At 46.3% G+C, this 25,467-nt stretch overlaps 7 protein-coding genes across 7 annotated transcripts; 3 read left to right on the top strand and 4 right to left on the bottom strand.

The window, feature by feature from the left end:
- Nucleotides 1-2,858: 2,858 nt before the first annotated feature.
- C8R40DRAFT_1075009 (uncharacterized protein) lies at nt 2,859-4,606 on the bottom strand (the record flags this gene model as incomplete). The annotated part of the gene is made up of 5 exons (XM_046226798.1): nt 2,859-2,906; nt 2,949-3,093; nt 3,145-3,209; nt 3,353-3,484; nt 3,803-4,606. 5 exons carry the CDS (start codon nt 4,604-4,606, stop codon nt 2,859-2,861), a joined length of 1,194 nt encoding a protein of 397 aa, XP_046079337.1.
- Nucleotides 4,607-7,161: 2,555 nt separating this feature from the next.
- Nucleotides 7,162-8,309, bottom strand: C8R40DRAFT_1178059 (uncharacterized protein; the record flags this gene model as incomplete). The annotated part of the gene is made up of 3 exons (XM_046232793.1): nt 7,162-7,266; nt 7,295-7,347; nt 7,718-8,309. The coding sequence occupies 3 exons, from the start codon at nt 8,307-8,309 to the stop codon at nt 7,162-7,164; spliced, it is 750 nt and encodes a 249-aa protein (XP_046079336.1).
- A 546-nt stretch (nt 8,310-8,855) lies between these two features.
- On the bottom strand, nt 8,856-10,971 carry C8R40DRAFT_1009080 (uncharacterized protein; the record flags this gene model as incomplete). The annotated part of the gene is made up of 2 exons (XM_046222834.1): nt 8,856-10,441; nt 10,542-10,971. Coding segments are annotated over 2 exons (2,016 nt in total), but the record flags the coding sequence as incomplete, so codon positions are not given.
- Nucleotides 10,972-12,179: 1,208 nt separating this feature from the next.
- Nucleotides 12,180-15,248, top strand: C8R40DRAFT_1075006 (uncharacterized protein; the record flags this gene model as incomplete). The annotated part of the gene is made up of 10 exons (XM_046226797.1): nt 12,180-12,632; nt 12,681-12,708; nt 12,766-13,071; nt 13,143-13,229; nt 13,283-13,366; nt 13,737-13,795; nt 13,919-13,995; nt 14,027-14,209; nt 14,249-14,824; nt 14,942-15,248. The coding sequence occupies 10 exons, from the start codon at nt 12,180-12,182 to the stop codon at nt 15,246-15,248; spliced, it is 2,160 nt and encodes a 719-aa protein (XP_046079334.1).
- A 909-nt stretch (nt 15,249-16,157) lies between these two features.
- Nucleotides 16,158-17,086, top strand: C8R40DRAFT_1062565 (uncharacterized protein; the record flags this gene model as incomplete). Its single annotated transcript, XM_046225478.1, has 3 exons — nt 16,158-16,287; nt 16,361-16,732; nt 16,788-17,086. 3 exons carry the CDS (start codon nt 16,158-16,160, stop codon nt 17,084-17,086), a joined length of 801 nt encoding a protein of 266 aa, XP_046079333.1.
- A 28-nt stretch (nt 17,087-17,114) lies between these two features.
- C8R40DRAFT_852635 (uncharacterized protein) lies at nt 17,115-17,683 on the top strand. The gene is made up of 2 exons (XM_046236454.1): nt 17,115-17,388; nt 17,453-17,683. The coding sequence occupies exons 1-2, from the start codon at nt 17,149-17,151 to the stop codon at nt 17,519-17,521; spliced, it is 309 nt and encodes a 102-aa protein (XP_046079332.1). The 5' UTR covers nt 17,115-17,148; the 3' UTR covers nt 17,522-17,683.
- A 1,250-nt stretch (nt 17,684-18,933) lies between these two features.
- Nucleotides 18,934-24,604, bottom strand: C8R40DRAFT_1178055 (uncharacterized protein; the record flags this gene model as incomplete). The annotated part of the gene is made up of 6 exons (XM_046232792.1): nt 18,934-19,017; nt 19,077-19,445; nt 19,586-19,694; nt 19,757-20,908; nt 21,117-21,937; nt 22,043-24,604. 6 exons carry the CDS (start codon nt 24,602-24,604, stop codon nt 18,934-18,936), a joined length of 5,097 nt encoding a protein of 1,698 aa, XP_046079331.1.
- Between the last annotated feature and the right edge of the window lie 863 nt (nt 24,605-25,467).

Raw genomic sequence — 25,467 nt, 5'->3', positions numbered from 1 at the left:
AAGCGCCTGAGTTCGGACCTATCTAGCGCTCGACTGTCCTGCTCATCGAGCATGTTCAGCTCCACTAGGACTTTCGTGGCGGACGTGCTCGAATGCAGCACCTCATCATACCTACGCCAAATGGCTCCCGGAATGGTCCAGGACACCCTTTGCGCCGGAGTACCATGCATCTCCAAAAATCGTCGGCTGTAGGCCAAATCTTGATTGCAACGACGAGCAAAATAACGGTGCCGAAGGAGCTTGCCTAGGCTGCAAGTTTTCTTACCAGTGCAGAATGCACACCGAGGGGAACCTTCAGGAACCTTGCAGGTTTCAGGATGCTTGGTGCAATTGGAGCAGGGCAGGGCCACAGCCGCCAAGGTAGACCAGAGGGGGTCATCCCGACAGTAGGCCGCCAGTGACTTTCCGGTATTGAAGACGTTCTCGAACAACTGGAGTTGGGGGATTGAGGGCGACTCGATCGTAAATGCCAGTTGGTCTTGTTCAACCTCCCCATCGGATGCAACCTCCCCCTCGGAAGACGAGCGAGGTAGGGATAACCGAGAAGGACCAGCGGCAGAGGGAGCTTTTGAGGGCGAAGAAGACATGTTGACACAAGTTTTACTCGTGGAACACGAAGTTGTAGACGAGAAAGAGTAGTGAAAAAGAAGGAAGGACTTCAACGAAAAAAAGCTTCTAAAACACCACGTGTGCTCATCAGGTGATTTCCCACGGGTACACGACAGGTCCTCCTCGAGGGCGCGGAGGACTAAGAGGGGGGTAATGTCATGCCTCGACCATTATCCACAGCCCTCTTAATGGTGACGACCAGGACAGCCCCAGTATCAGCCAAACACTCTCACCCCTCAGTACCGATCCACGCCCGTACCTCCCCAGATCCATGCCTGTACCTATCCAAGACAGCTCCTAAACCTCCCCCGACACGCGTCGAAGCCCTCCTACACCTACCCCATTAAGATACTAATCTCGATTACACGCCTCATGGCCCCTGATGTTCCCTTGATCACTTCCTGTACCTATTTAAGTAGCTCTGATACGTCCCGAAGCCCCAGCTTGGTATATTTTGAACACACACCCTTTACATAGGTCCAGTCCCTGTCCCTTTGTACCTGCTACCTATACGGAATTCTCTCTACTCTCTGTTTCTCTACCTCTGTTTCTCTCTACTACTGTCTATTGTCTCTCTGATCGTCTATACGATCGAATATACGCTTTTACTTCAAGTCTAAGCCTTCCGAGTGAGTCTCCGAGCTCCCTCGAACATTACTAAAGCTCCCCAACGCCTACCCGCTTGGTGAGCTACCCTTCCCCAAACCTCCCAGAAGCTCCCTAGCTACTTCGTAAGCTTCGGGACCTCGATCTAGGTAACGTCGAAGCTACCCCTCACGTCGAACTACGTATTGCTTCTCCGTTACCACCTCCCACACTCGAGGACGACCATCCTCAAACCTAGCCCCCAGGGACCTACCCTCCCTGGCATATCCCTTCTCGGGAGCTTACACCCTCGAGACCCAGTTGCATAAACTACCTACTCGATCCTATATTGACGTTCTAGCGAGTACAACTCCTACTACGCAATATCGTACGGTCCCGCACTCTTCCTGAACCTCCCTACGCATTAGGGACCTCCCTGGACCTCCTAGGAACCCCTCAAGGGTCACCCTCTCGTCGTTCCAACCACTACTAGGTCATTCCCGTCCTCGGTCGCGGTTCTCGTAGCTCCCTTCGAGCTCCAGCCTGCTCCTAGCACGCTACAACATAAAACTTCATATACCAAACCTACCCTAAGACCTATTTTGACCCAGGTCTTACAGTGGCACCAGTTGGATAACGATGTCTTTCTACTGGTGAAGGAATTGTCCCTCGGGAAGGTAGCAGCTACTGATTGTGACAAGACCAACTGTCACGAAGCGGCAGAGGCGGCGTGACTAGCAGAGCAGGAAGCGGGGTGACTAAGCCAGGCAGTGAGGCGGAGCGACTAAGCAGGTGAGTGAGGCGGAGCGACTAAGCGGAGCGGAGGCGAACTGGTCCCAGATAATGACAGAGATATATTGAGTATCGTAGTCATAGGTAATAATAAGTAAGCACATACCTGGTCCCAGATAATGACAGAGAGGTCAAGATAAGGGACCAGGCTGTGGAGGGTTGGCTATATATACATAATCTAGTCTGTGAGAAACAATGATGTAATACTGTACAGTTCAGGGGCAAGGAAGGAGGCGGAAGCCGATAGAAAGAGAAGGTGGGTCAGGTGGATCAGTAATAGATAGATCAGTAATCAATGGAGATTGACAGCGATGGGATGATGTATTGTACAAGTAAAGGCGTCGAGACGGTGAGAAAGGGAAAATGATAGGGGCTGCGTACTTTATGACACCAACACGCACAGTCATCACCGCTTCAATTCTTCGGGGGCTTTTGATTATTTGTGCATGCACTTACGATCGTTCTTGACCTTGACGTGTTTGTCACTATATGGCTTATCTATAAGTCCTGACATCGCGTTAGTGCTGAAAATGACAACAAACCTGCAGCACTTGGAGATGTGTCGCATCTGTGTAGCAGACGGAACACATTGGACCAACATATGTTGTAATTCCATTGTCACCTTACACCTTGAGGCTGTTTGTTGGCATGGTGTTGGTTTAGATCTGGAGCTACTCAGAGCATGCAAAAACACCAAGACCCTCGTTCTCACATGGCACGAACAGTCGCACCTCATGCCGTCTCCTGATGACGAATACAACTCCAACGTTGTGTCATTGAAGCTGCTCACGGTAATAGCCTCTTGGTCATTTGATGATCCAATTCACGCTGATCGTCGTTGCTTCTTCACTTTCTTATCAAAATTCGTGTGCCTAAATGTGTTCGAAATCGAGGGAGCGTTGCCCTCGTTTCCTACGCATCTGTGTTACACCTCTATCACTCACATCCCTTTGACTACATACATTGGCCCCATCGAACTGCTTCCCCACCTCTCTCAATTGACAACCCTTACTGCATTGGTGTTGCCCATTTATCACCTTTCCAGCGAAGAACTTCTCAACATCCGCCGTATGCTTTCCATTGTCAATTTCTCTGTTAAACTGAATCCTTCAAAGCTGAACAATGTCAAAAGCATCGTCAACCTACTCCCGAACTTACTTAATTTGAGTGTGTGCTTTGTAGATGAGTACATTGATATTGTTAAGTCTGCCGTCATTTTTCGTCTACAGCAAACTGATCAATGTTAGTAGGATGTGATGTTAATCAGTGTTGAAAGCATCATCAATCTACATTTCAACCTTTCCAATATTACAGTCACTTCCGACAGTGATTGTTATGATGAGCCCCTCTTCAATCGTTTTCGCACTTTGAAACATCGCTGTCCCTCATTGGCAGTGATTATCCTCGGGGAACGATTGTGGAGGTTTAAATGTGGCATTTGGTGGCAATCCATGTTCGTGAAGTCGTCGTACAACCCGTATTCACATAATTCAACGCGCTAGTGTTCATTCTCAATTTCTCTAAACATTTGTAAACTTTATCCCAGTCTTTCTTTCCCTACAGTATTTCTCTCCACAATCCATTTCATTCTAGCCAACTTTGATCTCCTATGTCTATGCGCTCCAACCTCAGACAATGTCTGCGGTATGACCTAAAGTATTCCTTGCTTCCGATCATGACGAACACCTCACTTGCCATTACCGATACATGTTGTAGCCCCCCATTCATTGATATAATGCCATCTATACATGTCAAGATCGCAGTCTATGATGCTTTCAGAACATTGCACTGTTGACCTTGTGAACCAGCCACGTACCTGTTCAGAAACATCATCACTAATGTTGACCTTCAGTCTTTCTAACTTCCACATGACTGAAATTAGTCGGCATACTATTTCTTCTTCACAACTGAATATGTCCAACGTCAACTCCCTCACTTCTTCTACATGTAATGTCTCCTCTCTGAAATGTTGACCCAGAAGACCGCAGTCAGTTAAATTGAGGCTTCGTACTTTTGGTAGTGCCTGTGACAAGTTCAGGAAGTGAATTGGACCCCGATAATTGACCATCTTCACCAACATTGGCTTCTTCTCTGTGTCCGTCTCAAAAAACGGCGGAATGCTACTGTGAATGTGTAGCTCAATGACACTCGGAAACATTCTCAGCATGCTGATGAACTTTACATGGTGTCGTCGCAGTTCCTCCCCTCGGGCTGGCCAAGCCAGTCGGGTGGCGATTACTGCCAGCGTCGAACATGTAGTTTGTGTCCAGTTTTCACCCCAATCCATTTCGTTGGCCCTGTCTGCGTGCCAACTAATCATCAACTTTTTCAGACGCAAGCACACCCGAATGATTTTGCTGTCGCAATTCCTGCCATGCCAGCAAGTACTAACGAGCTTCAGGTCTTCCACTGCTAACAACGCCATTGGCCTACATTCACCTGCGTTATCCATGCAAACCCTCTCCAGTGAACATTCTTTCAATTGCTTCAGGTTCTGTAGGAGGCTTGTGAAACCGGAGTCGAGCACAACCCCCTTTATTTCTAGATTGGAAAGGTTGCCCATACGAATCAGTGCATGGTCCAATGTTTGCGCGAACTGTCCTGTTTGACATTTTGACATTGATTGTCGTCATGCGGTGTGACTGTACTGATGTCATCCGCGTTGGTTGTTCCCAACTTCAGATGTTGAACAAGATTGAACACCCTTCCTCCAGTTGCAGTCCATGACCGTGTAGCTGATAAAAATGTGTCTACAGTTTCGAACCCCATGTTTTCATACAAGAATTCATATGCAGTAAACCTCAGTAACCTGTTCACTGCTGCCAATCGAAGCAGGGATCCACCTGATAATGAACATATTTCCAACCATACCTCGCACGGGAGGTTATCTATGGCTGCGGGCGTGTGTTTGGAATGGGACATATTATGTGCTATGCAAGAATGTATACTATGTGTTCCACCGCTACTTATCACTCCACGTTTGCCAACTTTAGGACGCCAACTCGAATTGCATTTTGATCAGACATCCGGGGGCCTTCTCAATCCTCACTTTGTACCTGAGCCACGGGTTCGATTTCCATCGCCATATTTCCAATTGCCATTGCCTACAAATATGATATGATCTACTTGTTTTTCTGGCTATGACTATGGACCATCACGTCCCTCCCTCCGAAACACGTAATTTGTCGCTTGCTTTACCCTAAGAAGTTTGGCTTTGGATTGGTAAATTGATGACCACCAGTTTACACTCACTGGCTGTCACTTGTACCTCTCTTTCCAGTCCTTCGAATGAGTTTCTTTATGACACGCTTGATTTTCCCTCTGTTCAAAGATTCCAGACCCAGTCACTGGCTTGGCTCGAGGAGGGTGGACGAATATACCACCTGGTTCATCACTTACAGCTAGGCACCATCCACCAACATGATGACGACAATGATAATCCCCATTCTTCAGATCGTTTTAACTTAATCCCCCACTGGCAAACCTTCTTGCCAAATGTCGGACACTTCTGTAATTTACGGAGCATTGCTTTCATTGGAGTTCATATTCAACACAATGTGCTATCCATTATCAAAAATCTTCATTTTCTGCAGCAGCTATGCTTCACCCGCGTATGTTTCGAGCCCACCGTAGTTCTGCCGTTGTTTCATTCCATCTCCGTCAAGGAACTGCAGTTAGAAAGTACGTGCTGGCATGGTGGTAACCAAGACAGGATATTAATCGTCGGTTGTGTAAACTGCATGGCTTCGACAACGTCTTGTAACCTCACCAATCATTCGGCCCTAGCAACGTTGGATTCTAATCTCCTACTGAAATACAACCGTCTGATGATCGATGTTGCAACGTCGATATGGTCCCTGGAAGAATCAATTACTGCCTTTCGCGAGGAATTCCTAAACTACATCTCGAAATTTTCCAAGTTGGTTGCACTCAATGTCTCGGGCAGAATTCCTGTCTTTCTTCCTACCAACACTACACTCCGTAGAATCACTCCCAATCTAACAGTGTACACTGGGTCCATTCATTTGATGGGTCTTGGGCTCCCACTCAGCAATGTTTCCCATGTGAACCTAACTGACCTGGGCCTGCTGGACAACGATGTGTTTGAATTGCGACCCCTGCGTTTCTTCTGGTCGACTTTACGCCTTTAAATTTTCCTTTGGGATGAGTCTTTTCTCATACGGCTCTGTGAATGTTCTCCTTCTCTGCGATCCCTCGTCGTGGATGTAGTTGATGATGATGTTGAATGGGTGGGTGCTTTTCAAATTTTTAGGATGATCCCCCTCTCATCACGTCAATAGAGGGATGTCATTGCCTGTATGGGTACCATGCTACAATCGCGGCCCCGGCTATCGCGCCTTACAATAAATGCCAATATTCCTCCTCTGCAATGGGTGCCTATGAGCAAATTCCATTTATTCAAAGTTCTTTGTCCTTCATTGATGGATTTAGTGGTTGATGCGCGCCAATGGCAATACAGACTGGGTATTTAGTCAGAAGTGGTCGAGATTGAGAATGAGTAGTTCCACTCTGTATTATTATTTATCTATCTTACAATGTATAGAAGTACGTTCTGAATGCAATTCACGTTTACATTCACGTGCACATGAACTGGTTTCCTTCTAACCACGTCTTCTCAGTGTCGGCGCTTAGTTTATCTAACCTCATGTCTTCTCTCCTCAATTCCTCTGACGGATGTGTTACGAAGGTCTTCTTGTCGAATCCACGCAATAATCGTATAGTGTGTCTGCCTCTACTCCATAACAGTGCCACATATGCACCGAATGGTGTTATTCCTTGCCCACCGATTGGTGCACGCAAATCTACTATGACATGTTCCATTGTGTGACCTTGACCTTTGTAGTCTGTGAACGCATAACCAGGCGTTATTGCAGTTTGCATTCTGCTGATTGTCCGCCGTGAACCCTGGCCATCAGTAATGACAAATTGTCCTTTTGAAGGCATGATAGGTAGTATTCCATGTACCAATCCAGGGAGTTCAGTATCGGTTACATTGTCCAGGCAAATCAGTACTGCAGCAAGAGGATAACGCAACAGCGTGACACCACCTGTCTCTGTTAAGATCATGTACACCGTGAAACCGTGCCAGGGCCACAAGGTGTCTAAGTGCGGAAGACGAGTGGGACAGTAGTGAAGTTATTAACAACACCGCCGTTATGCCGTTAGTCCCCGGAGATCGAGAGTATAGAGAGAGGAGCTAAGTAGCAGCCAGGTCGGAGCGGCAGTAACGCCGGTGACAAGGAGCGGACCAAAGAACGTCTAAGTCCTAAGGTCAAGTAGAACGTACTTCGAGGCGTTGAGCCTGAAGACTTAGAGAAGAGCTAGGTTGAGAAGGGAGATCTAAGTTGATAATTAAACTGAGGAACTACAGTAGCGTACAGGCAGTATTTATATCTACGGAACGGCGCAGCGGTGCAGAGCGCCAGACTAACTACTAGGAGCTATACGAGTAGTACCTGCAGGGTAGAGTAAAAGACAATAAGGAGAGACTAGAATGAAAGGGTATGTGTAGCGAGAAAGAACAATAAGAAGAGATTACAATAAAGAGTGGATCTTCGGAGTACCGAGCGGCGGAATGGAGGCCCGAGGCATGGAATTGACAGTTTCCTTCAACGTACTGTCCTTGCGTTCGTCAAGTATGATGTCCACAACCGTGCCCCTGGTGCCGTTTGCTAAGTCTGATTCTGTTGCTATGTTCAAGACAACTGACCATGGTTCCTCGCTTCTATTCCACCCTGAGAATGTGTATAGTCAACAACCGCATTGGGGTTTGCAGAACCTCCATCGATTTCCATGGATGACGTCGTTTGGTGTGTTTGTTGCTTCAATAGGGTTGTCCACATTTTGAACGCTGCTTTGTCCGCGGGCTTCGCGCTGCTGCACAAGTTAACTGGTCCCTGTACGACATATTCCTGCTGGAATATGCCTGCTTTGTATGCACACTCCATTGCAGAAAGACCAAATTCCTGGTCTCTGGCGGACTCATTATCTTGCAACTTGAGTATTTCTTCGTCGGTCCACTCTATGTCGTCCATGCTGATTTGTTGTGGTGTTTGGGATGAGTCATCGTCATCACCATGGGATGCTTCCCCTGTATCAGGTAATGCTTCGTAGGTGCTGTACTCTTTTGCTCTTCGAGCAGACGAATGGTCAGAGCATCGATAGAAATATTGAACATTTTCCAAGAACGAATTATATTTCCCAGACGTTGCATTTTCAAAAGTGTACCAAGCGGCATTAGCAGATACGTGGGCGGATGTTATATCGGTGAGTTGTCTCCATGGTTTCAAGATGGTCAACATGGTTAAAATGTACTGTAGCCGAGTCTCCTTGCGGTCGTTGCACGGGAACCATTTTCCAATGGATTGCGGCATTGTTTCATGTCAGGTTGTGCATACTAACCGTATGTGCTTCTCATGATAATTACCTATGTATGGGTGCCTCGTACTCGTTGGTCATCCTCGCCGAGGTGTTGTGGATGGTGGGGAATCCACGTTATGTTTTTTGTTGTGAGTTTTGTATTTCTCATATGTGTTTGTAAAGAAGTCTAAGAGGTCGTAATCCTCCAGTGTTTTGCCTCGGTGCACATATGCCAATAGTTGGTTTTTTATTTTCACCGAGCCATCCTCTACCTGCACTTGTACTTGTTCGAACTGATGGTGTTGTCAACAGGATTTCTTTTGGCACTTATGCATGTACTTACCTCGGAATCACAGTCAAATGCGACCTGCTCATGTACTTCTTCACCTCTGTCATCCAACCTCGTCACCCAACTACATGTTCACAATTACACTTTAATATTTTATGCCACTGATTTATACCACTCACTGTTTTTCTTGTAGAATCAGGAACACATTCCTCAGTGCATGCGATATACCATCAAGATAAATAGAGACAAAGTGATGGGATATGTACCGATCGCCCCAGCCCATCAAATGGCTGATGACCTCGGGGGCACTCATCTCCTTCTCCCTGTTCAATGATATTGCACAACGAGTGATGAGCCGCTGACTGGCCTTCATGTACTCATGCGATTGCAACTCTTGTTCGACATGAAAGGCATGCTGTTTCGCGAGTAGCGCTGATTCATTCCAAGTTTTAGGTTGTTGTTTCAAGGAATAGTTCGTGGCATACATTGTCATGTCCTGCATTTCATTGCCATTGGTTACTAGCTTCACGTCATGATTACAAATTAGTAACTCTGATATCGTGGGATTGAAGCCATTCAAGAAAGGTATTACTCTCCGCATTCCCCACTCCCCGTTTTCAGTCACCCAGTCTGTATCTGATAGCTGGAAAGGTGCGCGGTTCTTACACACCAGTCGTTTGTTTTTGACAATCAAACATCTCCCAACCTCACAGCTGTGAAGCTGTACAGTGCGTGCAACGAGCTTTGTCCGACTATCACGCTTCTCCGAATATTTTGGGTCACTCGGTGGAATCGGCCGATTGAAATATATACCTGGCTTGGGGGTTAACTTGAGGAAGTCTGGTTGACTTAAACCTACGTCTGCTTGTACGTTGGTCTTAATGAATGCGACAATCTTCTTTCGAAATTCTTCCGATAGTAGGAAGGTTCTCATCTTCGAAGGTGATGGCGAGCCATGCAACCACATTATCAGGTGCACATGGAGCATGCCACATCCTTGGGTTTCTACCATGCCGACATATGCTTCAACTGTAGCGTCGAAATTATTGAGATCGATTTGTTCTCCTGCAAACACTTGCGCGATTGGATTGTTGATGTCGGATGGATTCAGCGTCACCCACAAATTAGGTGCATTGATCATCGTAGACATGGACCATATTTGGGAGCGCACACTAGTTCGGGAGGAGTCAGTCCCCGGTACACTTGAACGCACAGAGCGTAAGTGGTTCATGAGCGACCGCATCACTGGGTTACTGAAGCGTGAACTGTTTCTCTCTTCTTCAGCTGTGGTTGCAAAGTTGCCTGGTTTCAATCTCTCTATCGCATACTGATTGTGAACAAAGTCTGCCCTAGACATCTTCAACGCTGCCGAAGTACATATTGCTCGTTTTTGAATAACGCCAAATACCTGGAAGACAAACTGCATGTCATGACGGAATCGTCGATCCCCGTATTGCAGTGCCCATTTAGCATGCGCAGCATAACTAACTTGGCATTGGCGTGATGTCTCGAATCCACCACAACCATAAGGAAATAATTGCGGAAAGCAGCCCAACAAATGATTTGGATTTGAAGATGGGCCGGTGGAAGGGGTACCATTTGCTTCACGTCGTCCATACTCATTCACATAGCCCCCTATTCTAACCGCATATTGCGGTGTTGTCTGGCCCTGCCCCACCTGGGCATCCTGGCGTTGCAGATTTCCCAATGCATTACTAAGGAGCTCACTTTGCGGGATGCAGTTGCCTTCTAAATCTACGACTCCACTGGCGCTAACTTCAAAGACTCCTACAAACGGGTAAACACAAATGCAGGTTTCAATTTTTGTATTTACCTGGTGTGTCACTTGCTGTATTCTCCTCTTCTTCCGATTCTGATCCTTCACAAAGTGGCTCATAAGGATTGTTCTGGTCTTCGGCCCAATGTTCTTCATCTTCCTCACCATCAGGCACGTACCCTTGTCGCTCTTCTTCAAAGTGAAATTTGTCCTCTGAATACTTGACAGTCGTCAATAGTTCTTGCGGAACTCCATTTTCAGGTAATGCATTGATGTTGATACTGGACATTTGAATGTGCGAGTAGCACTTATTGTTTGCAATGAGCCAATGCAACGCATTCACAACTTTAACGTGCTGAACCATGAACAGAGTTTTCAATGTGTTCATACTTATGTTTTGCTTCCCAATGAAAGTAATCGCAATCATGGCAGCGAGTATACCCTGCCTTGGTGGGAGGTGTGAATCATCAACAAGGTGAGTGATTTCTTCACTGTTCATAAAGTATGACGATATGTTGCCCTTCAAGGCACTGGTCAGCTGATCTTTTGGAATCCAGCAAGCAGACCTCTTCTTTGGGTACATCTTCACAACATATGCGGCGGCATGAAAGCGTGACACGAGTATGTACTCTGGGAGGGTGAGGATGTACAACTCGAAAGGTGTTTCTCCAATCCACATGTTGTTAGCGAGTGAAAGCTGTGGTCTTTTGGCTTGCAAAAGATCGCTTATGCAATCAAGGCAAACAGTCTCTGGTGTTCGCAAACTTTTCGGATCTCTGTACAGCAAGAGACCACCAGTTAAGTGATGTGCAGCATGAGCCTCTTCCAGCTCCAACAATCAGTTGTTGGGAAGGTGTTCCAGAGATACCTCGCACAAGTCCACTGCTTGCATCTCCCGCGCACAACAATAACATACTCCCGAGTTGGTACTGTCATTATTTGTCCTTGTAATGAATTCAGTTACAATTGCTTGGCGTTGTTTTTCAGTGGGTGTTGACAAGAACGGTCCTCGGATCACTTCCACTAGCTCCATCGCCTCAATGCTGTCCTCGTCTTCACGGTGGTTTGCCACAACCCGCCGCCATTTGGTGTTCGGGGGTGCACCTGCTGTCGCCTTCCTCTTATTACGTGAAAAATTTCCCAACTGTGTTATGATCTGTTCAAGGCGCTCGGAGTGAACTTGGGTCAGTCTTTGCGCCATTGTGGCTTTTGACCGTACTTCTGCTGGGGAGAAGGTAATACTGAATGCGGCACAAGTATCAATTATGGTTTTCTTGGTTGCTCGTGCTAACTGTTCCGCAACAGTGTCCAAGGATAACATTGCCACCGTCTTGAGTCGGAAAGAAGAGGAGTTTGATGGTGCACTTCGCAGTCAAGCCACAGACATTGTATTTCTCCAGTAAAATGTTGATCACACATCCGACCATTTGTACTGTGCTAAGACGGCCCCCGCTGACTATCGCTACCAAGTACGGGCACTCCTGAGGTGGCCTCCGCTTCCTATCAGTTCCCGTTCTCGTTTGGTAGATGTTTAACAGACTTTGATATTTCAATATCCTATCTGTAATACTGTCTAATGATCGAACTATATCTGCAAACCTTGTCGACATCGGATGGACATTTGAGGCTTAAAACAGAGTACATGTAAACATTGCTTGCATATTTGCCTACTTCTGTAATCTCCCAAGTACTGCGTATCACTTCCTTCTTACAGTCTGCTCTTTACTGATTCTTTTCTCTACCAGCATGCTGAACGATATCAGTGCCAATAGGCGTGAACATTTCCTGTCTCTCGATAACTACATGGGAAAGCCGAATAACACCATCATGTCGTCCGGTGCATTCTTTCGTGATGACAAAACATTTCTGTTTTCTAATGTTCGCGTGCCGGGTGGTGGTAAACCTAAGGCAAAAGTGGTCACTTTTGTCAGCCGTGTGCTCAATAATAACAACTTCACTGGTATGACCGGCAACTGGGTCCCTTCCAAGAAGGCGGCTAAGCATGGAAAACGGACAGCAATGCTAGGACCTGCATTCAATGGCAAATTCGAGCTTGACTGGGACCAATCCATTCAAACGTTGAAGGACATTATGTGCTTACTTACCAAGGACCGGAATCACGATGTCAAGTTTCTGTGGTATGAAGAAGATCCGACAATGAACGATGGGACGTTCAGGTTCGGAAGTCCACTATTCCGTGTTTGTTCTCGAAATAATAACTGTGCACAATAGCTGATGATTTTGCAGGCGTTGAGGGCTGGCGAAGATCCTGACTGTGTGTATCTATTAAATGTGCATATTCGACGTTGCCTAACCAACTTCTTCCACAAAGCTACCATTGTGACCATTACCCCAGAAGGTCAGCAGAACACTCCGTTCTGGGTGGAGGCTCGGCAAGCGCATGCAATAGTTGATTTTCCGGTGTTCGACTCTCTCGGCTCCAAAGTGGCTGCAAATTGTGTACAGGGCGCAATCAAAGGTGCAATGGTCGCTGTTGACGTTGTTATCCAAGGATGGAAGTTCAAGTCCGACCCTAACTGGGGGTTTGCACTGGACCTCAAGAGGTTGACAATCCTCGAAGATGCACACGAGGCTGCTGAGGATGTGGATCTACCCCCCTTGCAAATTCACCTGCCGGGTGGGGAATTGATTTTTTTGCTAAAGGCAATTCTGTCTGTTTACTGATGATAATTCTTTGATGTTTTGTAGATGTTGCAGTTGACAACGCTACAGTTCTACCTTTGAAGAATGCAATGGGCAATGAAGACGCCCCCGGTTCATTCGCACCGCTCACACGTAAGCCAGTTAATTGTTGGTTGTGTGGTTGATATGCTGATTTGTTGCTGTAGCCCCTCCCTCGCAATCGACAGTCAATGCAGGTGTTATGAGCACGGCTGCATCTGGTAGTCATGATGTGCAGGTGCCAATCGCTGGTGAGTTGTGTTCCTACGACATTGTTAATGGCGTCGGGCGTTATTCAATGTCTTTACAGGTGGCACACCTGGAACAGCGAAAAGACCTGGGAGCACTTTGGTTAAATCATCTGCCACGAAAAGAGCCAGGCGAGGAGCGGAAGGGGAGACAGGAAATACCAATTAGCATGATCAGCTGTTATCACTACAGACTTGGATCCGGAGACAGATAGATATATTGATTGATTGACCCTGTATATTAGTTGCTCCTACAGACTCCGATCCGGAGACAGATAGATATATTGATTGATTGACCCTGTATATTACTTGCTTGATAACTTATTTGAACCTGACAAGATTCAGGAATGGCTTATCAGCGGGGATTGAACAGTACTTAACACGGGACAAACTCCACATACAGAAGCATACAGAGGACGTTCTTCGGACATGGTATGTACCGCTCACCCACTTATTGAATTGAACTCAGATGTGCTTTCAGTCGACATTGTTTCACCCACGAGGATGACAGACATTCATTTACAATGAAGTGTTACGACATGTCGACGCAAACAGATTAGGAAAAGATGTCAAACAATTGCTTATCCTGGTGCACGGAAGCGCGTCCAGTGGCAAAACCTTGTTGTTGTGTGGTCTGTTCGATTTCATCAGTGATCACCACAGTCCCACATTGGCTTTCAAGGGCGCCGCTATGGAGCATGGTGCTGCGCTTATTGGCGGTGTTCCGATGGAGTCCATTCCACACGCGACTACAATGGATTGCGGCCAGGAATATTTCTTTGTCGATGTGGGGAGTGCGTTGGAAATGGGTGTATTGACAGGATGGTCTGAACAGTTGAACAAAAGGTATGGTTGTGAAGGTGCCACGACCTATTTTGGACACAGGAACGTCGTTATTTTTGCAGACATTCATCAGCTAGCCCCACTTAAGAATCATAATCAAGCATTCTGGCTGCACGATAATCCCATCACTCACAAATTTTTGTCCAATGTACACTGGCTTGACACTGAGCCTATACATGACAGGACCTCAAACACATTTCTGGACACAATCAGGCTCGCGACAATCGGACGTGACCATATACAGTTGTTGAATGCAAGTGTTGCTAACATGGCCTCCTTTGTCAAACGACATGCAAGGCGTAATGCAGTAGTCGTTAGTAATTCCAGGGAGAGATGCAAACAACTTAACCAGTTCCTTCTGATTGAAGTCGCGAAGGCTCTCAATGCGACGTTGTACATGTTCAATTCCTTCAACGACATTACGTTTTCCATTGGTGCAACCGTGACTAAAGCTGAACTGAAGCTGTTGCAAGATAACATTTGCGACTGTGGTGCTATTCCTGGACGTATGCCCGTTTACATTGGAATGCCCTGCTCAGTCATCATTGATTCCACGCCTGTATGGGGCACAATATTTGACATTGAGCTCGACCCGAGAGAATCTGCAGAAATTCCGAGGTCAGCAGTTGTTGAACTACGTTATCCCCCTGCAACAGTGGTCATCAACGTATTGGCAGCACTGTTGCAGAATAACCCTGACCTGCGTCCGGTCCTATGATTAAAGCCGGTTCGCAGACAATACGAGTGGTTCATGGACGCCGATGAAGATGTGATTGGTTACGTGGTCAGGACACAAGTGCCTTTAGCTCCAAGGTGGGCTGTGTTGGAAAAAGAGGTAGATGGCCAGCAGTATGACGCACTGCTCATCGACACTGAAAAAGGATGGGATAGTATTCAAAGTTGGTACATGGTTGGTAGCAGAGTGCAAGGACATGGTCTTATTAACATAAGCCAGCAAGTTGATGGAAAGTATACGGACAGTTGGCTCCAATCAGTTCGTGAATGCATGCTCCAGTTGCTTTGTCTGAAAACTACTGTGTAATGTACGATTCGACGTTGAATTATATTTAAAGTGTTCATTACAAATCGGGGAGCAAGGTTTTTAGGGCCCCGCAGGGGTACACTAGTATCAAATTTGCGTTCCGAGTTTACATAAATATTGTTAAATTTCGATATTTTGACTGAAATGTTACTATTGTTCCACTAATCTACTACATATTGTACAGTTTATGCACACATTATGTATAGTACAATCGAAGTAATCAATAATTGAACACTAAAATCATATTATTGTACATAATATAATAAATATATGAACGCATATGAACGCACGAAACGCGAACGTGAACGCAGAACGCACCGACGGAACGCAAAATTCTACCTACCGATATACAGTGGTGGTAAAAGCGGAATTATGTATGAGAAATTGCCGGACCAAGTATTCAAATGATCACACAAAATTGAAGCTCGACCCTCCCGCCTACGAGAATATAATATCAGAAATCTGATGGTTTTCAATTTGAATTTTCTTTGCATGCACATGTTGTCATGATACAGGTTCCATCAGAATCCATGGGAGGATATTTCCATTGAAACATTGTACATATGTATGCTTGACAAAAGAATATATATATATAGATATATAGATATCATCATCTGACAACCCACCGCCCTACTGTGGGGCTTGGACTTACTGCGGAACATTGACTTGTCAGTTTCAGGATCAAAAGAAAGAAGTCTCAAATATGGAAATCTGAATGGTATGAAAGGATAGTCCGACCCCTATGTATAAGTTGATTAATGGATGGACCCTTGGAGAAGTATCGAAGTCCCTGGGACCACCTGCAAGAGCTTGCAAATTTTATCCTAATTCATATATAAAGACCAAAATTCCCTGAGAGCCATTTTCTTATAACATACACCTTGCCACTGAAATTATCAGTACCATTCTATGTCAAATATCTTCAAAACATACTCTCTACCCGAAGGAACTGAATTATCCTTCACAGATAGTGGAGCACCCCTCAACTCTGATGACTACACCACTGTTCTTATTATACATGGCTCAGCATTTAATGCATGTACGTATAATATATCATTACACGTCTGCATCCAGTTTAAATTGAGTTTCCCATTTACTATTATACTACATAGACCAATTTCACAAGCTGCATTTGTTTGGCCAAGCCCTCAATCTCCGCACAGTCCTTTTTCATCGAAGGAATTATGTAGGATCTACACCCTATACCTCTGCAGAAGTTCAGGAGATTGAACAAGGGAGTCAGACATTTTGGGAACGATTGAGTGCTCAGCTTGCTCAATTTTTGAAGATTTTCATTGAGCAAGAACAAATTCCCAAGTTGAAGATGAAATTGTCATCCAGCATGTCTGGGGGTATAGCCATCATGGGCTGGTCCGCTGGATGCCAGATGATTTTTTCAATTTTTGGAGCAGCTCATAATCCAATGATTGCTAATGAGGAATATGCATTGTTGCAACAGTACATTGGGAAGTTTATGCTCTATGGTAAATTGTGTGGTCAGTTCTTGATATCAAGGTTTCATTTATATACACTTTCCAGACCCGCCTCATGTTGCTTTTGGGTATCCAGTACCATTCGACAACAAAAACTATGTTCCTTGGGAGGACACCAGCCTCAAACCTGAAGATATCCCGGTTGCCTTTTCAGAATGGGTCAGCTCATACTATGATCATCCATGCTATGACTTTGCCACTCGAAGTTTACCATCATCAGCTACTATCCATGATTTGAATGGTATTCCTAAAAAAACCAGGAGAACCTCTGTATATGATTGGTCTGAGGAAGATAAGGCAAAGGGGATTGAAATGGAGGCCATGAAATCAGAGGTATTGACGTAAGTGAATTTCTTTGTTCCACCCTGCCAAAATTTCATATAGTATTCAACTATTCAAACAGGTTTATGCCGCCTTCTCAAGCAACTCTCTGTAAACTAAGCGAGAAGGCATTATTTGATACTGAGAGTGTCAGCTCTTGGTTCCCAAATGTGGATGTCACGTATATTGGAGTTACAAGTACAAATTGGATGTGTGCTTGGGGGGAGATTGAAACCAAGAGATTGTATGAGGCAGCTTTGAAGAAAAATGGTAGAGTCATTGGTAGGAAGATCCACTTCTTAGACATGGTCGGATTAAACCATTTTGTGAGCACTCCGACTTCCTTACCTGGAGAACTAGATTGAAAATCAGTTTTCACTGTTGATGCAGGCACACTGGGACCAACCTCATGAATTTTTGCAAGTTGTGGCAGATGGGATCCGCAAGAATGACTGTTAGGCATTTGCACAAAGGGTGCTTGAAACAAATATGCTGCTTCTAATACTGATATTCTGTATACTGGTCCTACAGCAATGCAGTTTTTCATTTTCCTTGTCAAAGCATGTATGTTCACCTCTGACTCAAAAGTAATTCTTTTGAATTTTACTCCTACAATATAACACCTACCGTGAATGATATGGTACTCATTCTTGAAACTGGAAACATCACTGAACATTGGAAGCACCAATGAATGCAATGCTGACTGGAGTCAGCACCCCAACTTAGCCCCGATGATCGGGGCCACATCTGCAAAACCTGTATTTTCGGCTAAATAGACGAAAGCACCCAGAGCAGGCTTTGATTTTTGCTCTGGGTGCTTTCATTGCTGGAGAGCACTCTCTCCAGACAGTATCGTTGCTCTGGCGAGTATACAGGTTTTGCAGGTAGCAATGTAACAAAAGCTTTCCCTCACTGCTTATTGCATTGAGTCAAAAATTATTGCCGGCAGCAGGTGATTCTCTATGAGGGCTTGCACCAATGTGTATGTGGATAAATTGAGAGGACCTTCACACTCATTGCTCAAGTAGGGATTGCCAAGAGTGATTGGTCACTTCATACTTAAGATGGTGCAGACATTTGTATTCACAATGACTTCCAGCATTTGTGCATTTGTGTTAATCTGGGTGGCGGCTCATGGCGGTGTTCATACTGTTCTTAGGCTGTCCCATGGTCATTGTAAATAAATGCAGAAGTAGGACACTCCACAACCGTTGATTGTTCAGTCAAAGATGGCTTCAGATCCATGTCTGTTGCTTACCTTCATGTTCAATTACCCTCCATTTTAATATTTCTTTTCACAGGAGCAATTTCATGAAATCCTAATTGCTGTAGGCAGCCACCCACATCCACCAATAATGGTAAGATTCTTTCCATTTCTCTTCAATTCATACACCAAATTTTGCATTAGACAATACCAGCTAATGATTGAATCTCCCTCCCTTCCATCCCACAACCTATTGTTCGAATTTCAGTGGATTCCGCGAGAATTTGTGGATTGCCAAAACCCAAATCATCATTGCTTTTATGGGATTCACAAGATTTTCATTGATGAAATCGTGTATAATCAAGAGTTTTATTCCGGCTATCTCTGGGTTTGATTGGGTCTGTTGTATAAGAACAGAGAAAGCACTCAGTAATTCCAAGCTCAACTATCATTTGACACCCCCTTGCCTGGGATGTTTCCCCATACTCCCTCGGGGCTCAGTAGAAGACATACATGAATACCTGGAAGAATTACACGCAACGATTCAGAGTGGATGAACGAGTATTGTATATCCAAAACATGGTATATACTGTAAGTGTAATTGTAGAATCGTGTAAATTCTGTTAATACCCTCTACCCCAAGCATTCAGTGGTTATATACCTTGGTCTAGCTATATCCAAACTGATCACCTCCGTAAGCTGTAGGGTGACAAGCCCATGTGTTGCTCATCCACCGGACATCTTCCCCTGGCTTTGATTGAGAGAAATTCCCGAAAAAGATGAGCGTGTACGTGGCACGTATGGTCTTACCATTGCGAATGACGATGACGGTGAAACGTCAGCAGCAGCAGCAGATGAAGCATTAATTTCTTGCGTTGGCGTTGTGCCGCCTGACATCGAAGACATCGAAGATGATGGGGAGGTTAATCGGAGATCATCTTCGGAGTGTGATGCAAGCGGTGTCGACAGGCTAGATATTGGACCAGATGATGAGGATGATGAATGCAGGCTTGATGTTGGTAGGAATGCTGAAGAATGGGGTGGCGAGAGCGGAGTAGATAATGCTGAGCCACCAGCGGAAGGGGATGAAGTGGAAGGAGTCAAGACGGTCCCATAATCATCTGGGTCATCTATCCGAAGGGACCGTGGTGCGGGTCGTTCAACCATGGCTTCGAGAAGCTAAAAGAACAAAGTTAGATGAATTAGTATCCGTTTTATATTAACCAGAGAAAGTAAAAGGTGTCATCGGAGGAAGATAAGAAAGTCAGTGGGAAGAAAATATGGGATATGGGTTGAAATGGTAAAGCAAATCTACACACCTCCCTTCGTAACTCCTCTCCATCGTATTCTCCCTCCATTTCCTCCGGTCCAAGAAGAACATTTCCTTTTCGGAATACCTCTCCTTCTTCTGCAACCCAACTTCGAGATCTACCAGGAAGGAATAAACTCAGGACCATGATGAAGCATCTCGTTGATTCAGCAAAACTCACCGAACTCCAGCCTCTGCCTCCTCCTCGCCATTCTCACCTTCATCTCCACCTGCACGATCTACCGCATCCTCATACTCATCCTCAATCTCCCCTTCTCCCTCACTCTCACTCAACCCGTCATCGCTCAATCCTATTCCTACTCCCAAGCTGCTTAACGGACTTCCTATAAGACCCAAGCTCGAAGCACCTCTCACACCGTTCCTCAACAACACCGCAGTCGGACTGAGTACTGGCTCATGTCGCTCTGGTTCTGGAGGAGCTCGGGCTTTGCCTTTGTCTGAAGTCGGTATTAGTACGTCATGTTCTTCATATGCGATAGAAGCGTCGGAGGCTTGAACAGGATGTATAGGACTGGATGGTCTTGGGGAAGTACTTGGAGGTGGTGAAGGTGTAGGCGAATCTGTAATCGTGAAGGTAGGTCCGGAACTGGAGACAGTAGAATCTGACAAGGTGTTTGAAGCAGACATAGATGAAGACAATGATGTTAAAAAAGCGACAGAGGGAGTAGGATGATTTAGCGGAACTTCAACACGTAGGCTCGGTTTCTCCTTCCAGGGAAGACTAGTTCGACCAGATTCTTTGCCTTCTGCACCGGGAACATCTACCGCCTCGTTCGTGCTCACACCAGCCATCCCTTGAACTTCATTTTTCTCATTCAACACCGACTCTTGAGCAGTGTTCTTGCGAATAACTTCCTCAAGATTCCCAACCAGTGCACTAAGCACATCACTCAACTCCAAAACTTCCTGCATTTTCGCTTCTTTGACAGGACCGTCGAATGATAACTCGGACGTATCCTCAAGCAGGCCAGAAATGACATTCGTGAGGTCATCCAGCGCAGACTTTGAACGCTGTAGGAGTGTTTCGACGTCGGCATTGGCATGAGGATGTGGGTATAGAGATGTGTTAAATGTTGTCGGGGATGAGAAGGTGGTGGAAGTGATGGAGGCTGCGGAATTCGTGGAAGAGACTATTTTGAGGTATTTCTTGAGATCCTCCATACAATCCTTTGCACGATGAACTGGGTCTTTTGTGATATTCCAATCGTCCTGTTGTTCTCGATTCTCTCCACCCCGTTCAGCCTGTTCGGCCTGCTCTCGAGCGCTAGCTTCGACATTCCGAATACAAGTGTTGAGTATTTCTCTTGATAATCTGAGTGAATACAACAAGAAAAAGAATCAGAACAATGGTCGTTCACAGTCGCTATTTGTAAAGCAGGTGAGAATGAAATATATATATATATTAAATTTAAACATGAAAGTGAACTGGTAACGAAATGAGGAAGAAGCAGTATTACAACCAAAAGAGAGAGAAGGCGAAGGAGGCAAAATCAAGTAAAAGAAAAGACAGATAAACTTACTTCGCGTATCCCTCTACCCCTGGTGGAATCTCTACGTCCAAACACCTCAGCGTCCTATTCACCTTGACGCCCTGTGCCAGTGCCATCACCCCCGCTTGTCCCAGGCCGCCTAGCCCTGATCCGCTTACTCCACTCAGACCCAGAGACTTAGAGCTCACCTCCGCAGCAGAGTTCCTCGTCAAATCTAACCACCTCAACCCCCTGTACTCGCCCATCCACTCCGCCAGCGCAATCGCGCCTGCGTCGCCTAGATGAGTAGCGGAGAGGGAAAGACGAGTCAAAGTAGTATTGAGAGCGAGAGCAAGACGAAGAGCGTGAAGGCCTTCGAGGCCGAGGTTTGGTTGGGCTTGTGGTGGGGCAGACGAAGGATGAGAGGAAAAAGCAGAGCCTGTCGTTGAAGGATGGGGATTTGAATAGAGTTGTGAACGTGGTTGCGTGTGAGCGGTTGTCAGTGAAACGTTGGACGGTGGATTCGGTTTATACGAAACGAAGGAGGTTGTTGAGGATGTGGGCGTTGACATGGAGGGCGTGTAGGAACTTGCGTACGACCGTATGGAAGAAGATGATGAACTCGTTGAGTTCGTCGAAGAAACGGTAGACGATCGAGTCAACGTAGGATCGCCTCCTGAGGCAATCCCTACCCCACCGACTACGCCGCAACACGGATTCCTACCTAAATCCAATTCCTCCAATGCTGCATTATACTTCAACGCTTCAGCGATGACCACCAGCGCCTTCGGGTCGAGTTTGTTATCTTGGAGATTAAGGGACTTCAGGGTTCGATTTCGTTTCAGCACTTGGGCCAGATACGTAATGTGATTCTATACATGAAGAAAAAATTCAGAGTCAGAAAATGAAGACCCCGAGAGATAGAAAAGGAACACCAAAATCCCAGAGAAACAAAGATCCAACGAAACACCACTCACCCTCAACTCATTCCCCCTCAAGTCCAACACCCTCAAGCTCCCTATCCTCGGTAACGCATCCAGCGCTCTCACCTGAGTCAACAACGCCGCTGACGCAGAGTTCAACGCTGCCACAGAAGGCGGCATAGGCTGCGCACCGAGAGTCGCCCCACCATGATTGTGCGTTATAGCATTGATAACATTCGGGTTTAAAGAATTCGAATTCGAATCAATCGCATGATTTGATGCAATATCGGAAGAAGAAAGGTTGTTGGAATCGTTGGTAGAAGTCAGAGCCGTGACGCCTCCCCGACTGACGGTTGTCAAGGTTGGAGTTATCGGTGTATGGGTAAATGGTGTGGCGGATTTCATCGGGGTTAAAGGTCCGGAAGGTGTAGTAGGGGTGGGTGGCCCAGATTCGGTGCCAGGTGCGGCACCAAGGACAGCTCGTTTTGAACGAGGAACGTACGGTGTATAAGTCGTTTGAGGAGGAATTTTTGTCGGATGGATCGGTGGAGGTGGTGGGAGATTCGAAGAATGTGAAAGCGGGTGAGCAGCAGGTGGCGGCAGAGAATTAGGCTTTGAGGTTAACTCCATATTAGAATTTACAGGATGTCTCGGGGGCGGGAGAAGTGGTTTTTGGAGAGGGGCAGATGGTGACGGCTTGGCTGATAATGGTGTTTTGGAAAATGATAATGACTGGAATGCTGGGTTTGTAGTAGGAGTGGATGTCACAGGCGGAGAAGTTACGCTATCGAACAAATTCGTGAGCGCGGCAGGTCGACGAAGTCTTTGGATGGAGGTTGTAGACTGAGGATGCGAGGTATTGACTGGAGTTGAAGATGACGGATTGAGCATCGACACGGACGCCGAAGACGAATTGCTCCCCGATGCATTCCCAGACCCATTTCCACTTGGTCCTGTACCTCCTGGGACACTATCGGGCCAATCCCTCACCATCAAACTAACTGCTATCCCTCCTCTACTCCCCATCGCTCCGATCCGACAATTTCTCAATGAAAGAGTACGAAGCGACGGCGAAGTACGCACGGCGCGCGCAAGAACGTCGAGAGCAGCGGAAGATTTGATAGTTGTTGAGTCGAGGGTGAGCGAAATCACGGACGGAGAAGGAGAGTAAGAGTGAGAGTGAGAATTATGAGGTTCTAGGATTGCTGAAAGAGATTCGGTCGAAGGCGAACGGGAAGAAGATGAAGTCGAGTCGTCACCCAATGACCCGAGAGCACCTCTGACCACACTCTCCATCGCTTTCTTATCCAATACGTTCATCGATAAATCCAGAACCTTCAATCTCGATTTACTCAAATACGCCTCGAGTACGACCCATCCAGTAACAGCTCCCCCACTCACTGCACCCTTCAAGCTGCCAAAACCACCGCTAAAATTGAGTCCCCCACCTCCACCGGCAACGCTATTCTTACTCGACCTTCCCAAGCCGGAGTTCGACGCCACACTCAGATAAATCAACGTATTGTTGAGTAAAAGCGCGTGTAATATCGGTTTGAGTATTATCACGTCCAGGTTAGATTCACAGAGAATGAGCGTGCGTAGACCCCATTCGATAGAAAGCACGTCTGCGAGGATCTCGGCTTGCGTTAGAGAAAGAGAGATACCGGTAAGATCAAGGGTACGTGGTGCAGATGCTGACATGGAAGACGGCAAAGCAGAGATGGGGTTTGGGTTGGCGGTGATTGGCGTTAATGCATTATTCGTTGAGTTTGGATTAGTGGATAGGGTTGTTAACGAGGTGGATGCTGCAGCGGAGGTAGAATACCTCAATAAGGCTTTGGATATAGCTGGATCTGGAAACTCGTCTGATGCAGCGCAACATTCTTTATAGAATGCGCCGACCTTATCCATGCTCCACCATCCTGCGCCTGATACTCCTATCGGTGTCGGAGGAGAATCAGTGGAAAGACCATAGCGATAATCCTCATTGACTGGAGTCGTATATCCGCTCGATTCGCTCTGGTTGGTGGTAGACACAGCGGAACCACCGCTACCTATAGAATCACCGCTCACAACCTTCCTCCTCCTTTCCCTCTCCCTATTCTCTACCGCCTTTTTCTCCATCTGAGTCGTTGGTGTCCGTGGAGGCGCAGAACTCGATATGGGGTACACAACAGCCATATGCGGGAGAATAAAGTGTGCGCGTTTGAGAGCGGGATTCAACGGGGGCGTCGAAGAAGGAACAGTATCGATTGGCGGTTCTGGAATGGTGGCGAGATTTGAGTTCACACTTGAGGTAGCATTACCACCAGTTCCGCTTCCAAAGAACTTGCCCAACCCACCCATGCTCATTCCTCCGATACCATTGACGCTGATTCCGCTCGTGATCCTCGACAACAGCCCAGTAGGAGGTGGGGGTGGCTTTTTCAGGATGCTCTTCCCTGGGATAGGGATTGTCACCGAAGATGTGGATGCGCGACGAACAGGGGGTGTTGGACGAGGAGAGAAGGAAGGTGAAGAAGGTATTGGTGAGTTTGGGATAGGCAAAGGAACGTTAGGAGAGGAAAGAGGGTTGGGAGACGCCAGAGGTGGTGATGATATGGGTGAAGAAGCCATTATAGCTGTTTAGGCTTAAGTTCACGTCGGAACGACTAAAGACAGATAACATACCAGGATAAATGCGGAGTATAAATCGATTATATTCAAGGCCTAGTAAAGGAAGCGGTCGCTCGGAAGGGTAGATCGCTGGGTACCTGCTCGCTGTTGATGCTTTTAAACATACGCCTCCTTGTTCCTCCTAAATTCTAGTCAAACTACGGCTTATAAGACGTTGAGAGTGCCACGATTCCAATTGTACTCTGCAACCAAAGTGAGTGTTGGCAAATAGATTATCCTGTGGGCGTAGTCGAAAGTCCAATGTATCCTTGATCTTATGTTCCGCTATGACGAGTTAAACTGTAAGCGGGAAAACAAGCCTTGGTAAGCTCATAGCGGCGCTAAATAAAGATGAACGTACGACTACCAAGGTTTGTTAGGCCCTTTCTCTTGAGTTTTCCGTCCGTCCGTTTGATTTCAGAAAAAGGAAACTTGGAAAGGAATATGCATACACGTGGCGTGGAAATTTGACGCCCATCTGGTGTTGCGCATCAATCTGGCATCAATGCATCAAATTTCACCTCACACTTCAATCCTCCGACACAATTTCTTCGACCAGCATCATATTATGTTTTTCAATCATGCCACTCATGTGCTTGCGTACTTGAGCCACCATGGAATTTGTTATAAAAACCTCAACTAGCTTACCGAGGAGGCTGAGCGCTGAGCAGCTCTCTGCAGCTCTCTAAAAGGCGGCAATGAGGCAAGTGTGGATAGTACAGGGATAGTACAAATCTTGGGTCTAAGGGAACGAGTTGAGTGATGATCTGACCGTTTCTTCGTATTAATTGTCAGATGGTCAGGAGATGTCATGATCTGCGAGT

This window comes from Lentinula edodes (genome assembly GCF_021015755.1).
Source record: "Lentinula edodes strain Le(Bin) 0899 ss11 chromosome Unknown C8R40scaffold_74, whole genome shotgun sequence".
In the NCBI taxonomy this organism is placed as follows: domain Eukaryota; kingdom Fungi; phylum Basidiomycota; class Agaricomycetes; order Agaricales; family Omphalotaceae; genus Lentinula; species Lentinula edodes.
This window is presented reverse-complemented; position numbering and strand designations above follow the sequence as displayed.

Coding starts and splice junctions, on each gene's coding strand:
- C8R40DRAFT_852635 (XM_046236454.1), top strand. CDS start 17,149: ATGCCGCCTTCTCAAGCAACTCTCTGTAAACTAAGCGAGAAGGCATTA. Junction 17,389..17,452: donor TGGTCGGATTAAACCATTTT/GTGAGCACTCCG, acceptor CTGTTGATGCAG/GCACACTGGGACCAACCTCA.